This window comes from Atractosteus spatula, chromosome 2 (assembly GCF_055471065.1).
Source record: "Atractosteus spatula isolate fAtrSpa1 chromosome 2, fAtrSpa1.hap1, whole genome shotgun sequence".
Lineage (NCBI taxonomy): Eukaryota > Metazoa > Chordata > Actinopteri > Semionotiformes > Lepisosteidae > Atractosteus > Atractosteus spatula.
This window is the reverse complement of record NC_142707.1, coordinates 46,127,109-46,143,296: the sequence shown is the minus strand read 5'-3', so window position 1 is coordinate 46,143,296 and position 16,188 is coordinate 46,127,109. Positions and strand designations below refer to the sequence as shown.

Here is a 16,188-nt window from a genome sequence, read left to right as displayed (position 1 = left end):
TGCTCAACAGGTTGGTGCAATTTCTGCCCATTCTTCTTGGCACATTTGGGCTCCATTAAGTAGTTGGGGGATCTCTTTTGGACAACAATTTCAAAGTCTTTCTGCAGATTCTCTACAGAATTAATGTAAAAGCTTTGATTGGGCCAGTTGAGGACATTCATTTTTCTTTGTCTTGAGCCAGTCTTCTGCTTCTGACCATTGTCCTGCTGGAAAGGTGAATCTTTGTCCCAGTTTTGGATCTGTAGGTTTTCTATAAGGTTTGCTAGCACATTGCTCCGCCTATGTTCCCAACTGTCTTGACAAACTTCCCATTGGCTGCTGATGAGAAGCAGAACTATAATATAAGGATGCCAACACCATGCTTAACAACGGAGATGGTGTTGACTGAGTGATGCACTATGGTGGCTCCCCGTTAGAGCTTAAATATTGAATTTTGTTTTGTCAGACCACAAACCCTTTTGTTAGATGTATGCAGGATCACTTAAATGTGTGATTTTAGATAAATGTTCCACTCTGACATATATCTGTAAGTCAAAGTTTTGTAGAGTGAGTGGGCTGTTGTTAACCGAAGCACATTTTCTCCCATCTCAGCCAAGAACTGTAGCTCTTTCAAAGTCTGTGCCCTCACAGTTGCATCTCTAACCAGTTCCCTCTTTGACATAGCATTATATGAAGATAAAAATTACCATCTTTGAAGCATTAAATTGGTATTTATAATTTATGCTTCTGTAAGGTATCTATGTTTAGTGCTTATATTGCTAAAATGGCACTTGCTATGAAGTATTGGCATTAGTTTGACTACATCTACACTTGTTCAAATTTATTTTTAACTTTAATTTTTTATACCTAAGCAAAGGAATGAGCTCATTTATTTTTGTTGTGTCATATCCACCTATAGTAACATCATTCTTTTTCACAATGATATTTTCAGTGTAAAGTATGAAAACATCTGTATCTATAGTTGGAACAGAACTTGTCATTGTTTGTAATTTATTGGGGATGTGCAAACAAAGCTTAGTCTATCTCTAAGTGTGGCTTAGCAGAATGAGGTTAAAATAACAGGCAATAATAAGACAGTGTGCTCGGTCTCTATACAAATCTACACATCCCTGCCACTGAAGAACAAACATTTAAAAACACTGTGGAATTCTACTTTCTGCCAGCATTAACCGTACATGTGCAAAATGTAACTGTCAGCATCTGCATCTCACCCTGCAGGATGCACCTGTACAAGCTGCCTGCTCCTGTGTCTTTGTCGGCTCTGATTTATGTTTAATAATCCCCCATACATGTTACCCATCAATCATGTACAGTACATAAGTAATTGAACCCAAAATAAAACTAAATTAATAGTTTACTTCTTAGGAATTGACACTTCTTAATCTCTTGGAGATTTCAAGATTTTTAAGCATCATTTGTCTCTTTGGAGCATTAAAGCAACTGAAAAGGCTTAATTATGAGGTTCAGGTTTTTATCACAAGCTCCTAGGCATGAGATGTCTTCACAGGCAGTGTTAAAAACACCTACAGTAGATTACTTCTGTTTGCTTCCTCTGCCATAAAAGGGCAAAGCCATAGGATTCCCTATGACTTTCACATCATGAACATCATAAACTAATGCAGAAGTCTGTACTGTATTTATTAGAGGGACACGGGTCTTCACTAAAGCTTTTTTCATGCTGAGTTCCAGGAACAGGGAAGTCAGAGATAAATGGCAGAAAAACTTCACATCTTGCCCTGCAAGCCAATTTATTTGAAAAAAGAAAGAGAGCAGCAGCACTCTGAATAAAACATCATAACAGTGGGACTAGGACGGCTACAAAATGAGCCACAGCAAATTAAATTTAAAATTTAGAAAATGCCTGCTCTGTAATATAAATTATGAGTACCTTTAGGGGAAGGAGAATTCTTTAAAATGAGGACTGTGAATTAATCTTTATTATTGTCTATCTGCACCAACAAACACTTCAAAACTAAATTCAAATCTATTTTTTTTCACTGATAACACATAAAGAAAAAAATGAAATAATTAAAATCTTTTCATTACATGGTGAGTAAATGTTTGATTAGAAATATTTTAAGATAATTTGTGTGGTGCAATAAAGAATTGCTTTTCTTGCAGTGTTTTTAAAGGGACACAATTTTGATGAACGTGTAAAAAAACATCCCGTGTACACCACTGGTATCTCTCATGGGTATACAGTTTGAGTGAGAAGGAAAAACCTGGGAGACTTTAGGCACAGGATTTACACAGCAGTTTGGGAGATTGGGAATACAGATTGATGTGGTCTTTGTCCAAACAAGCTCTGCTTTATTAACTCCTGTATTATTTTGTCTTATACTGGTCTTTCCCCAGGGTGCTTAATACCAACAGGTCAACCCCAGACCTCCTGGGGAGTATCACAACATATCTATTCTTTTTTCCAGGTTAATTCTAGTAATTCGATCAAAATGAGGGACAAAATATTTCCATTCTTGCTAGCTGTTCTTTTTTCTCTCAATTATATCTTCATGGTCATTTCACCACAGACCCTTTCCCTGTATTTTTCATTATGGTGCAGTGCTTGATCACACGAGACGCCATCAGCTCCTAGTTTCCTTTGGAGGTCTGTAGAGCAGACCCACAGTGGTGTGTGATAACTTCCACCTTACCTTGGAACAGGCAACCCTACTCCCCTTATGAGATTGGCAAAATAAAAAAATCTGTTATCTAAACAGATTGAAGTGCATAGCCTCTGAAAAGAGGAGGGAATATTGCTCAATGGTATGTCAACATGAAACCAAAGAATGAAATCAATTTTCCTAATTACTGCAATATGTTCATGTAATCCTCCTATCATTTCTATATACTGTACATACAACCCAACAGCATGACATGAAGGAGTTGTTGAGACAAATCTATAGTTGTTGTGGTCCCCCATTGGATGTAGCATCCACAGGTCCAGCTTAAAAGATTTTGTTTAATTTAAAGGAAAATAAATGATGCATGTTGAAGACTTATTTAATCATTACAAGGAATCAGCATACACATTTTATGCTGCTGAAGACCTCTTACCAGGACACACAGAGGGGAGTTCCCAAAATGAATAACATTCCTCTTCATTTATTAAAAGCAAGTAAAACAAATGTTATTTCAGTAGTCTGGCTAGATCATAATAAAGGCAAGAGAGACTAGATATGCAGGGCAGATATACTCTGATATACCTCAGCCTGGCTCAGGTAAATGGTAGCATTGCCACAAGGATGAGGCTTGGTATGCAGAGTATATTTAGTGTGGCTTGACTGGGTGAGGACATTTTGGCCTCCTCGCCATCACGATGAGGCTGCCCAGACCCAGCAAAAGAATCCCCAAAAACACACGATGCAGAATTCAAGTTGCTGAACTAAGAGTAAGTCAGTTCAGCTGCGAAATCGCCAAAACTGATTTTTTAGCTGAAGTGCATACATATAACAAGCGACAGATCCAGCAAGATGCAGGCTTGCACAAGTATGAGCACTTGCATGAGTTTAAGAAGTATATAGGCTGTGGTTGCTGGATCGCGAGTCGGTGAACAGTGAAATAGGGACCACTTGCTGATGCTTGCAGGTGAGTAAGATGTTATTTTCTTCAGTTTCCTGTTTCCAGCTATGCCATATTTACAGTGTTACAACAATGATGTCGTTGTATTTGTGTTGGTTGCCATTGAGACTTGGAGGTACTCCTGTGGAGGTACAGTAGGTGTCGAGGAAGTGGCAAACAGTGCAAGATGCTGAGAGCCAGAAGAGTAGCTTGATGGGAAGTAGGAGGTACTACAGGTAGTTTGGTATTCTGTAGCTGCAGCAGAAGATGCTGTCGACCTGAAGGGCTACTGACCTGGAACAGCTGCCAGATGCAGAGCACAGAAGAGAGATGCTGCTCGCAGACGTTTTCTGGATAGGATTGAATTTTGAGCTAAATCCCCAAAAAGGGAGTAATGTTAGCAACGTATAATAATACTTACACTTATATAGCGCTTTTCTACACACTCCACTCAAAGTGCTTACAGATAATGGAGACTCCCCTCCACCACCACCAATCTGTAGCCCCACCTGGATGATGCAACGGCAGCCATAGTGCACCAGTACACTCACCACACACCAGCTATCAGTGAGGAGGAGAACAGAGTAATATAGCCAATTCATAGATAGCAAGTATTATGAGGTCTACTGCTGCGGGGGCAACTACTAAGAAAGTCTGGGGGTTTGATGACATCAGGAGACCTGAAAGAAAATGTAGAAGGTATGAAGAGTGCGGAGCTGCTATCTTTAAGAGAAGCATTGAGGCTGAAGAGGCAAAAGGGACTCCGATCTTTGATAAGCACAATAAAGGTAAGGTCTAGGAAACACCAAATGCGAGACACGTTTGAATGCGATGGTGGGTGTCAGAAAGTCCAGAGTGTGAGACTTATATAAGCAGGCAAACAGAAGTTCAAAATTAGTATGGTAACCTTCCTCCTGTTTCTGTATAACTTTGTTAAAATTTCAAAGATGGGTTATACAGTCTCCTCCACTTTTATTCATACTATGATACACTGCAGGTACACCACAAGTATTGCTGTGGCAGGCTGGCAGTCAGAGATCCAAGTGCAGGGCTTCGTGTCTCCATGAAGCAAACCGAGTGGAGCTTAAGAAGGAAAGGTAGGCAAGTGGACAGGACCAGAGTAGTGGGTCTGTCCTGAAAGGAAGGTGATTAATTGGCTGGAAGAGGGCTGCTAGGAGGTAGTGCCATAGAGCAAAGCAGCTGTGAATAAAGGTACTTACTGATTGGAATTAGAGCCAGATAACTGGCTGGAGCATAGCAGCTGAGAGAGATGTCTGATCCAGTGGGAGAAGACTGCCAGGAAGTACAGCCTTAGGTCCGGCTGGAGGGAAGAAAAACCACATGTCATCATGTCTCTCTCCCTATGGTATAATGTTATAATGGCCATTGTACCATTAGGGAGAGAGACATGTTGTCATCTAGCTGTCTTCCTGATGCGAGCCACTCCCAGCCAGGGTGTGATAGACCCCAATGAAACAGGAGCAATAAACATCAAATAACAGCAAGACTGGATATAGATTGGATAATGTTCCTTGCTCAAATAATGTTATAAAGTAACATTAATAACTTTTCACAGAGCAAAGTCATATATGAAAGTTTTAAATCATTAAGTCCAAAATACATGACACTCAGGAGGTTTTGCTTCGGAGACAAAGAATTTGATCATTCCTCAATGTAGAATTGCTCAAAGTCCTTGAGGCCCTTCAGTTTCCATTTGTGAACTTTCATCTGGAGTTAGAATCTTAAATATTCTGCTGATTTAACATCAAGAGATTGAGAGATTGTGTGAAAAAAAATGTGTGCAATTAACCATTACTGTGTTGATATGAATGCATGGATCATTGTCATGTTGGAACAGCTATTAGGGACCAAACCTGAGCTTCCTCAGAGAAAAAACAGGAGTCTGGCCAAAATGTCCAGATTCATGTTGGAGTTCATTATTTCCCTATCTTGACAGGGACTCCAGGATATGTAGATGCAGAAGAACCCCAAAGTATTAAAAAAAACTCCACAAGATTTTACATTGGGCTTTTCTCACCAGTTTCAGCTTCAGCTTTTTTTTGCCAAACAAAACATTAATGACCATGTTCAAGAAGCTCAATTTTCATTTAATCTCACCATGAGATATCCCTTAAATGAGACAAAAGATGTTTTGGCAAGTTTGAGTAACCTCTTTTCATGATTTGACCTTAGAAGATGCTTTATACTTGCAACCAGCAATGAATGTCACATCATGCAGGTGACTTTGAATGACAGTGTTCAATACTTTGTATCCTAAAAGTACCAGTGTGTATTGAAGATTTATAATGGACACTACAGTGGAAAGTGGTGGATTCAGCCTTTTGTAATTTTTTTTATAGACATCCCTTACTTTTATTTAGCTGTCTGTACAGTTGTTGTGTTGCACTGTTTTATCCTTGTTTTGTTTCAGTTTTTTTACTTACTTTTTTATGACTGCTTGCCTGTAGTCGTCAACTTGATGATAGATATTATTGACGTGTGTTACCACCTTTTATACCCCAGGGAGACATTAAACCTACAGAGGCCTTTTTACATTTCCAGAGGCTTTGTTGCTCTTCCAAAGGCTAGAATTTCATTGCATATTTGTTTTATTGAGTTTTACTTAAAGGGATACTTAGGGGTATAAACAAATGAGCTCTTGTGTGGCATTCAATTATGTAGAACAGATACAACTTTATTCTGTGTGATGCTAATATGAATACAGTATAGCATTGTGTGAATTATATAAATCACACACATTTTTCCAATCCATAACCCTTTCTGATGTATTGTTTTGTTCATATTTTAGTACTCATAATAAATGGCAGCCACCCAGTATGGGGTTATGTATGATGGCTTGTCACCCATAATGTTATGAACAATGCCCTTGGATCTATTAATAACCACAAGTGGTTGGGGTCTCTCTTTAATGTCTTCTCCAAAGGACTGAGTTAGGGCAATTCAGTGAAAATTCTGGTCCCGAGAGAATAAGGCCACCTACAGGTCCACCATCACCACTTGCAGCTGCCCCCTGTCATTACATGAAGCTGGTTTCTCTTCATACCCTTAGTACACTAAGAAGACACCACTTGGTGATACTGGAGGTACTGATATTTAAGGCCACAGTGGGTCAAATGAATGGAAGGACATAGTGTACAGGAAATGAAAAGGTCCAGTGCCCACTGTGGCAGTCCATAGCAATATGTTCCCATTTATATGTGGACCAGCTTGTTTTGCTTCAGGCTCCACTGTCATCTGAATCAGCCAACTGACTTTGTAAACACGTACCACTTTTATTTAGCTGTCTGCACAACTGTTGCATGGCTCTGTCCTTACTTTGTTCTGTTTAGGACAGACTTAAACTCATCAAGATAAGGATGTTCACAAAAACAGAAATTACTGGGCTCACCGTTTAGCTAGAATCTAATATCACAATGTATTCATTAACAGCTTTAAGTCTAGTGTGTGTATTTGCGACATTTATTTTAGGATTTCATGATAACCTGCAGAACACCTTGCAAGCTCCGTAAATCGAGCTTCAATGAGAATATCTGATTGAATTCATTTCGTCACAAAACAATATTTTTTTCTTTTTTTTTGTAGTTGTATCAGACTACACTACCCCCTTAACGGCGTGTAGCATTCAGGTGTTAGGTATTCCATTCAGGTTTCCCTGCAGATCACACTGCTTTCAAATGAGAGGCAGCGTTCTCAAGCACAACTGAATTCAATATATTGGCGTGGTTATTTTGATATACTGTAGTACGAGTGACTTTGATGCGCTTTCATTCATCCATAACTGCACCTAATATTTTTAAAGCGAATGCATAAATATTCAGCTAAACATTCCTGTCATATTCCTTACATATACAAAGAAATATAAATGTGTACACTAGTGTATCCTCTGACCTCTAATGTTGATGGATCGAAAACATACAGGTATTTGCGTGCAATCTGTGATAAAACCTTCATTCCTACAGTAAATTCGGCACACACACGTTAAACTTGAGTTAAAATATCAACAAAAAAGACCAGATAGCCGTGATGACACCTGTTTAAGATCTTGTGGAGCTACTATACACAGCGATATTTGTTTGCTTCCAAATGTTTAGATGGTCAAGGGTAATTAAAATTCAAACGAAGGTTTCAGCATTTAAAGAGAGTAAATTACACACTCGAGGCAAGGGAATTTCAGCCTTTTTGCTTTTATTTCCGTTTCGTATAAAATATACATATATTAGCAATTTTACAAAATACAAAACGGACCATCAGTATTGGCAAGTACGAAGTACAACGTTTTACAGGTATTCAACACTGTTTTGGCAGTTAAGAAAATAAAGTGCTTCCTTTTTAGTAGTATTTGAGTACATTCACATCGCAAATGTACGATTCAAGAAAACTACTTCGTTCACAGTAATTTTGACCGTTCTCTGCCCTCAGAAGTACACTAAGGTAAAGTGCCAATGCGATACACCTCTTTACACGTTTCGTCTTAAACTCTAGCAGGCACAATGAATCGAAAAGCAGATTGTCGCTGTGCAACACGGTTACAAGCCAACACGGGTCACTTAGACTTCACTTGGAGATCTTGAACGATAAGACACATTAGTTTGAAAACAACCACAGAAGAGAACGAAGATTGATCTTTGGATCTCCTGGTTCCTGTAAGCATAAATTATAGGATTGATCATGGAGTTGTAAGTAGCTGGTAAAAGAGTAGCGTAAGTGTATACCGGTGGATAGTCGCGTTCGCCAACGAGACAGTAAATGGCAAAAGGGAGCCAGCTCGCTCCAAAAGTCCCTAAAATAATGGCAAGAGTCGAGACGCCTTTTTTTGTGGCCACATAGTGCGAAGCAGTGAAGAAGTGCTGTTGGAGAGCAATCTGGTGGGCGTGCCTGCACACTATTTTGCAGATCTTGAAGTACAGATGTAGCATGATCATAAATATAACAAAGAATAAGATTGCCAACAAAGTCACGTTGCTTTTGGTCAAAGGTTTGACAATACTGCAGGACAGTGGCTCGTCCAGACAGTTCCATCCCAGAATGGGCAGGAGGCCCAGACACAGGGACACACCCCAGGTAACGACTAGCATCATGTGGATGTAGAGGACTGTCCTTTCCGAGAAGTAAGTCAGCGCGTTGTAAAGAGAGAAGTAGCGGTCAACCGTAATAGCCAGTAGGCTGCTGATCGAGGCAGTGAAAGAGGCCACTAGAAACCCTACTGTGATGAGGCTGATAGTTTCTGAGGGAATTAAATACTGGAATACGAAGTTCAATATCAATCCCATTCCTGCCAAGAGATCTGCAGTCGCAAGACTCCCGATTAGCACAAACATAGGTGTTCTTAAAGTCGGCGTATAAAATATGATGGCAACAACAATCGCATTCTCGCAGGCAATCACAGTTCCTGATATGCACAGCATGATGTCCCAGGGGTTAATGGCGAAGTCCAGCAGCTCAGAAGAAAGCTCCAAGGTGCTGTTGCCATCGGTAGCTTCTATCCACGGGGCTGGCGCTGCCGTTTCATTTGACGCCAGGCTTTCATTCATCTCTTCAAAGTAAGCCGATCCTGAGACAGAAAAAAAAAACAAGGAACAAGGTTACTTTTTAAATTCAGTTCACCGGGGGCGTGCCAAAGTTGAGATGACAATGTTTCGAGAAACTGGTCATTATAAACAAACATTGTCAATGTTAAGACTTTGAAACAAAGTGACAATGACCGTTTTAAACTGTTTAAAAGTAAAAGTTACGGCAGAGTCGACAGAATGCTTCAAAACTGTTCAGTAGATGATAATGTAATCATAGTAAAATGTAAATAGTAATAGTAAATACTCGTTTCTCTAGATTAAAAAATAATGCTTTCCTTAAATATTATGAACTATATAGTATTAGTACACAAAGTAGATGTAAAGACTTTTAATTTTATTTTTACTTAAAGAGGAAGCAGGAAAACAAAAACAAAACAATGCTTTCTACTATTGCGTGGAATTGCATAAAGGCGTCAAAACCAAACACCAACAGCGCTAGCCATGGTGCTGAAACTGTTCAGCCAGGGCTCCAGCATTTTATAAATCAAAGCTCTCATTTGCAATCGAAACATTAGAAGCAATGTAATTATACGCAGTTATTTTAATATAAAAATACATCGCAAATGCATTTGTTCTACACACTTAAACAATATAACAGATTCATTTCTTACCTGGTTTTGCACATGTAAACGTAGAATTTCATAAAGTTCTTTGATGCTTCAAGTAACAACGGATTTTCTTCATGAACTGCCGTATAGTCTGTTTTTGAGTAATGGAGGCATCCCGCATTCAAAATGCTGTACCCATGCATGAGAGAAGGGGAGTGCGGAGAGTGGGACTGCAGACTCTTCACCGAGTGGAAAGAAGAATGGAGTGTTACTGATGTTGGTGTCTGTGCTCAGACTGCTAATAAACCCTAATGACGTCAAATGCAATGCACGGAGAAAATCTGGAAAGCGCCTTGCGATCACATGGTCGTTAAGAAAAACAGCTATAAGAAGATGGGGAAAAACACGATGAAGATTGATTCTCTGGGGAATTAATTTCGGCGCTGCAGCTGCGGTATTCACATTTTCTAAGAATTTAATTTAGGATTTAGAACCCACCCATCACTTTAAGTGATTATTGTTATCAAAGTCGGTAAATTTGCACAGGAGAAGTCCACGTGATGTAAATACACAAATGGCTGTGTTAATAGATTCAGGCTTCGTTACAGTTGAAGTATATGGCAAAACGCATTACACATTTGGCGTTGCTGGCTGCCCTTAGGACACGTTTCAAGATTGAAAGTGAACTAATGTTAAGAATAGCGCATTTCTAAGTGTTTTAATAATATCTTGGCTATTTCAAATAAGCAAATGCATTGCGGTATTAACTGAATAAAGCTGCTCAATTTGGGCAACTTAACTGCAGTACAAGAGGCTGAAATATTCAGAAATAAAGAAAACCTATAATAACAGATCAAGAAAGATGACAGAATTACACACATTCCGAAAGAGTGCTAATGCTCGGTAGAAACAGGACTTTACTTCTCAAACATACGCTTATCTACTCCAGTGTTTTAACAGAGTGAGGTACCCAGTGCCCCCTGTTCCCCATACAGTTTAAACAATCGGTTTGGAACTGAAAAGCTGGGTTATTTTCAGCTACATGAAGAAGGAGGAAAGCCCTTTCCGTCACTCTGCAAAGAGCATATGAATCTCCAGGCAAGCGACTGTGGGACTGCAAATTCTGTGGGGTACAGAAGGCTAATATTGATTCATCAAATGACACCTCCTACTCCTTAAACCAATCTAAGTTGCCTGTGTCATCTGTATTTTAAAGTTCAGATAGTTGGACATCAGTTGGCTTCAAAATCCTTACAAAAGGGGTCTAAAAATGATGTGGCACAAAAGCAGTAATGACTTTAAATCTTATTCCTATACCTCCACAGGATTCTCTTTGTTGTGTGTCTCCTCTGCTCTTACATCTTTTATACTTTGCTTCTTGGTCACCAAATCCTATGTGTTTCAGCTGAGCCTCTGCTTCCTGTTCCTGCTCTCTGCACTCCAGTTGCCTTTTCCTGTGTACCTGGCATTAACCTCATGCACATCCTGAAAGATCGCTGTTCCTTCTCTGAGACACTCTCACTACAGTTGTTCAGTAGGCGGACAGCTCTTGCCAGAATGAACAGGATGTTACCCAGACAACAGTGAACCATCCTCAGTTTTACTTCTGGGCTATCAACACTGACTACACAGCAATGGAGGTATTGAGTTATGTTACAATGTGAAGGCAAGATTTAGTTTTGCCTTAGCTGGTGGTAGTGGACAGCTTAGGTAAGAAACAAGCACAGTACTGTACTTTATGTATGTATAGTACAGTATTCCTGAATGGCTCATGAAATAATGATTCCGTTCCATGCAAGAAAACTCTACTGTATTTCTTGGAAAACAAAGTAATGGTAATATATAACTTCATTAATAAGGAGCACAGTGTGTGATACAGCAGGGGAAATGCATGGACCAAGTGCAAATCTCAAATCCACACCCACCAGGAAAAAAAACCCACAAGACCTACAATAATTTAGTCAACTCAGACCTCTTATTTTAGAAGTCACACATGTAGAACTGTAGTCAATATTCTTTTTGTTTTAAAACAAATGTAGAGAATGAGAATAATTTATTATCAAGACATATATAAAATTCTAAAAACCTGAGTGCCAATCACTTCCACTTTTGTTTTGGTTACACTGCATCATGTTATAGTGATGATCAAAATTAATAATTAAAAAGTAATTTCTAAACACACTGTCTCACTGTTCACATCTTTTTTTGTGGATACTATCAGGCCTTTTACTATGTCTAGAGTTTCAGTTTCAATATTTTTTCAACAATATATTCTGATGCAATGCAGCCCAAAAAAAATTTCAGTTCAGAATTTAGATGTATTAGGGCTGCTGGGAGCAAACTGCATATAAACTTTGCTGAAAAATTAAAACTCTGTACAGACTCTGGATGACCTGCACTGTCTTCAAGTTTTATATTAAAACATAAGTGCAAAGGAAACAAATATGATGAACAGGTAAGTACAATAAAATAAACTGACATTAATGCAAGCATGAAGTGCAACGCAAGTGCAACCGATGCCTTCTCAATAAACATCAAGCATACAGTATATACATATGTATTGTAGGAAGTGTAAATTCAAAATAGTAACAGACACTCTGTTGGTATGTGCTCCATACTTATGAAGAAAAAGAGAATGATACTATCAATATTAGAACTAAAAACATTAATGCAACCCAGTATAAGAGACAGCGAAGGATGTAGTTGAGAGGTGACAGGTTAGAGCTGCTGTCTAAACAAGTGAGTCTTAGACTCATAAGGTAACAAAGGTGTTCAAGGACTGAGCCGTCCCCATTTCCGACGGTAATTCTGATGTCTGTGGCTACCTCACTCCACTGAGGGGGGTGGTGGAGAATGAACAGGCTTTGGAAGTGGGGAAAATGGAGAGGGGATAGAGAAAGCCTGTCAGGACAGGAGGGAGAGAGAGAGACTGAAACAAGGTACAGTAGGGGCAAGGGTTGGTGACTAGAGACTGGATCACAGATGGAAAATAGGAAAGTGTGGCAAAGGTGAGTTCTGACAGGAAGGATATGAGAAAATTGAGATAGAGGACCAAGGCAGATACAGTACCAATTTAGAGCTCCTCCATTTCTGTTCATTTGAATGCTGCTTAGCTCTGGCCGAGTCGAGCTCAGGAACAGTCGAGGACGAGAAAGGACAAAGATGAGTTGAGGAAATGGTGAAATAAGAACTGAGAAAAAGGTGTAGGTAGCAGAGTCTGCAACACAATTTCATCAAGAGTTCTTTTACTTCAAAATGTTGTGTGCCTGTTCTTGTTGGCAGTGATCTGCAATGCTTGTAAAAAGTAACAATGACATACAGTCTCATATGAAACAAGTGTAAATTAGTCAGGACGATTTCTACCTCATTTGAAGGATTATATATTTTACATAAAACAATATGCTACTGCTTTTTCACAATAGGTGCTAGTGATTTGCTGACTTATTTCCATATTCACATAATTTTCTTGTTGTTTAGTTGTAATTTACAGTTTTGAAACAAACCTAAGCTTCTATCTCAGTATTAGAATTGTTGTTAATGTTTGTTTTAGTACAATACCTCAACCCTGTATTATTTTAGTCACTGTTTCAGATATCCTCATGGTATCCTAGCAACCCTGGTTGCTTCTTGTATGTCCTCTGGAGAAAGGAATTTTCAATATAACTTCAACAGTAGATGTAAATATTCATTTTCATTTCTCAGTCACAGACAACAGAAACATGATTTAGGGGTATTTTGCAAAAATATATTTTGCTTTGGTCTGTGTTAATGTGCTATATTTATATTTCTGCATTTTACACTGAACACAGCAATTTGCTTTACTTTCAACATTACCTTTTCAACTCACAAACCCTGCCATGCATAGGGCAGCTCCTGTTTTCAGATCTGTAAATAATCTCCAAAGTACAGTTATTCATTTTCAAGGCTTCCTTTTCAACTAACATGTCACAATGACACAAGGCCGGTGCAGAATGCAGTTAAAAACCAAATACAAACAGTACATCCCAACCAATAACAGACTGGCTACTGACAATGTTTCACTGCTGGACATAAAAACGGATATGGCTGTGACCAGTCCAGCATTTATGATCTCTAACATTTACACTGCACATCTCCCACAATGGCTTTGATGTACGTGCTCATTTCAGCCCTGTCTTTCATTTTAGCTTCAGCAGGAGGAAAGGAGAGGGGCGAGAATTAGATAAGCTTGTTAGAACAAGATTGACATGTGCAGCACTTGACCACGCTCTTTCTTGCCTTGATGTGGTCAAGGTGGTAAACAAGTCATTGCTAATAACGAACACCTGATAAAATCACTTCTTTTATAAAGCCTCGTATCGAAACTCTGGCTAGGACTGAGTGGGTTTCTAAGCAGTCCGGGAGCAATGAAATACAGGAAATGGACATAGGTGTAATGCAATTGCTTAGCTATACTTTCAGATTAACACGACTTGCAAAAAATAGGATTTGTTTTCTTTCTACAGGCTATGCAATAATTCAGACTCAGTAATGTTTTCTTCAGTGGGAATGAAGTCTTTGAACAGCACAGCATTTCATGGAGGATAAATGTATATTTTTAGCACACTTGAGATAAAAGGGGTAAATAATATGCCTTTACGGCACTAAAAAAAAAAATCTCTTTTGAAAAATTGAGCAAACTACAGTCTTTTTTTTTGTGAATCCTTCTGTTTATCATTATTTTCTCTCTGAAACAATTAAGTTAAAAAATGAAATGCACTGTAGACCCAACGCTCCTCCCGCTATGCTAGAACTCTTACCCTGCCCTTTCATGTAATTCCACAGAAAGTGATCCTTCTGTATCTGTCTCCTTGGCAGCTGCTGCAGCATCACCTACACTTAAGATGAAAGTGGCCATCCATCAACTGCATTTACTAAGATGTGCTTCAGCAGTTCATTCATTAAAAAAGCTGTGCTTTCAAACAGAAGAGTGAGGACCTCTAGGAGCCTGTTTGATCCTCGCAGCTCACGAGGCAGGATGCAATGACTCCTTTGGTGAGGACAACGCAGCGAATTACTGTTAGCAGCATGAGCGTGGAAAGTCATCTCCTCACATTGGCTTACACCTGCTCTCCACAGCTTGCCAGCCAGGCATGAGTTTTGCAAGCCCTCTGAAAGAAGTTCAGAACAGAAACCTGGATGACCTTTCAAAAGTGTCTTTCTCAGCAGTGCTATGCTTGCAGAATAAGTCATTTCAGGGCTAGGAGCAAAGCCTTTTTTTTTTGTTTGCTAGCTCTATAAAACATACCAAGAACAAAACCTTAATTCAAAGACGCCTTCCTGTAAATCGGGTAAATGCTTTCCCAACTGAAGTTTTATTTAATCTTCAACACTAAATAGTCACAAAGAGACACAAAATAGACACAAAAAAGCATAAATTAGTAGATTCGTGAATGCCAAAATCAAATCATCGGAAGCCAGAGGAGTTTGTGATAGGGGTACATGCAAATAAATAGCTAAACAAACATGGTATATACAATACACACACTCATACACCGTATAAGCACTTTTCAATTTTAGTCTTAAAGGATGAACTTTTATTGACATTCCATTTAACTTATAGATATACATACAGTTAAGTGAAATAAATCTTCTTTGGCAGTTTTTTGATACATTTACATTTGTGACCTGTAAAGAAATTATTTACTGCCATTCACAGTGTACATAAGCAATCATTCTTTACCCTGGCTCCAACACTCTACTGACTGCTGAGATTCAAATCACCACTTTCAAAAGGTCCCATCCCCCTGCTGTTTAAACCAACATAAAAGCAGCCAAAATTATAGCAATTACATAATTAAAGTGCTACAACACAGATTAGCAGTTTCTCATCCAAAGTAACTGCTGAATGAATACTGATCTGATGTGCTTGCACTGGGGTGACTTACTGCAAGACTCTTCTGTACACCCCCGTGTGTGGCTTATGATGACCTTCTGTCTAGAATCCAGACATGGGGCACATAAAAACATCCATGGTGTTTAATGTCAAAATAGATGGCATGCTGGGCTGAAGATTCTTAGTCGAGCAAGCATACACAAAACAGATCAGCAGCCTTATGCAAATAAGATGCGAATCGAATGAGCTCGATCTGCTTCTACTCATGGTCCTGTTGCTACATGTATCTGTTCTTGATATACTCCCTGTACATCAGAACATCTTCCCTGCACAGTGTCTGTATCACGCCTCGACCCACCCGGATGTGGTTTTCAAAGATCTCTCGGGACTCTTTGTCCACTTTAGGAAGCTGAACTTCATATAAACTGTCCTGGGAGAAAAAAGAAACAGGGTGCCTGCAAAAAAGAGTAAAGAAAAAAGTTTTCATTATAGAATGGAAAAATAAATTGAAAAAAGCAGGATCTGTTCTCTTAAATATTGTGAGCACAACTTTTAGAATTTCATCAAAAGCACATATACTCCCATTAACAGGAAAATCATATACTGTACAAGGATAAACAAAAAAGTCAAACTATCA

General features: G+C 39.0%; 2 protein-coding genes across 2 annotated transcripts in view; both read right to left on the bottom strand.

The window, feature by feature from the left end:
- Nucleotides 1-7,752: 7,752 nt before the first annotated feature.
- On the bottom strand, nucleotides 7,753-9,999 carry gpr6 (G protein-coupled receptor 6). The gene is made up of 2 exons (XM_088939928.1): nucleotides 9,761-9,999; nucleotides 7,753-9,130 (listed from the first exon to the last, which is right to left on the bottom strand). The coding sequence occupies exon 2, from the start codon at nucleotides 9,108-9,110 to the stop codon at nucleotides 8,127-8,129; it is 984 nt and encodes a 327-aa protein (XP_088796054.1). The 5' UTR covers nucleotides 9,111-9,130; nucleotides 9,761-9,999; the 3' UTR covers nucleotides 7,753-8,126.
- Nucleotides 10,000-15,229: 5,230 nt separating this feature from the next.
- Nucleotides 15,230-16,188, bottom strand: part of fig4a (FIG4 phosphoinositide 5-phosphatase a) — an 88,711-nt gene continuing 87,752 nt past the window's right edge. The window contains exon 24 of the mRNA XM_088908826.1: nucleotides 15,230-16,006. Coding sequence (XP_088764952.1) covers nucleotides 15,829-16,006 — 178 coding nt within the window. The 3' untranslated portion in view covers nucleotides 15,230-15,828. The remainder of the gene's footprint in view (nucleotides 16,007-16,188) is intronic.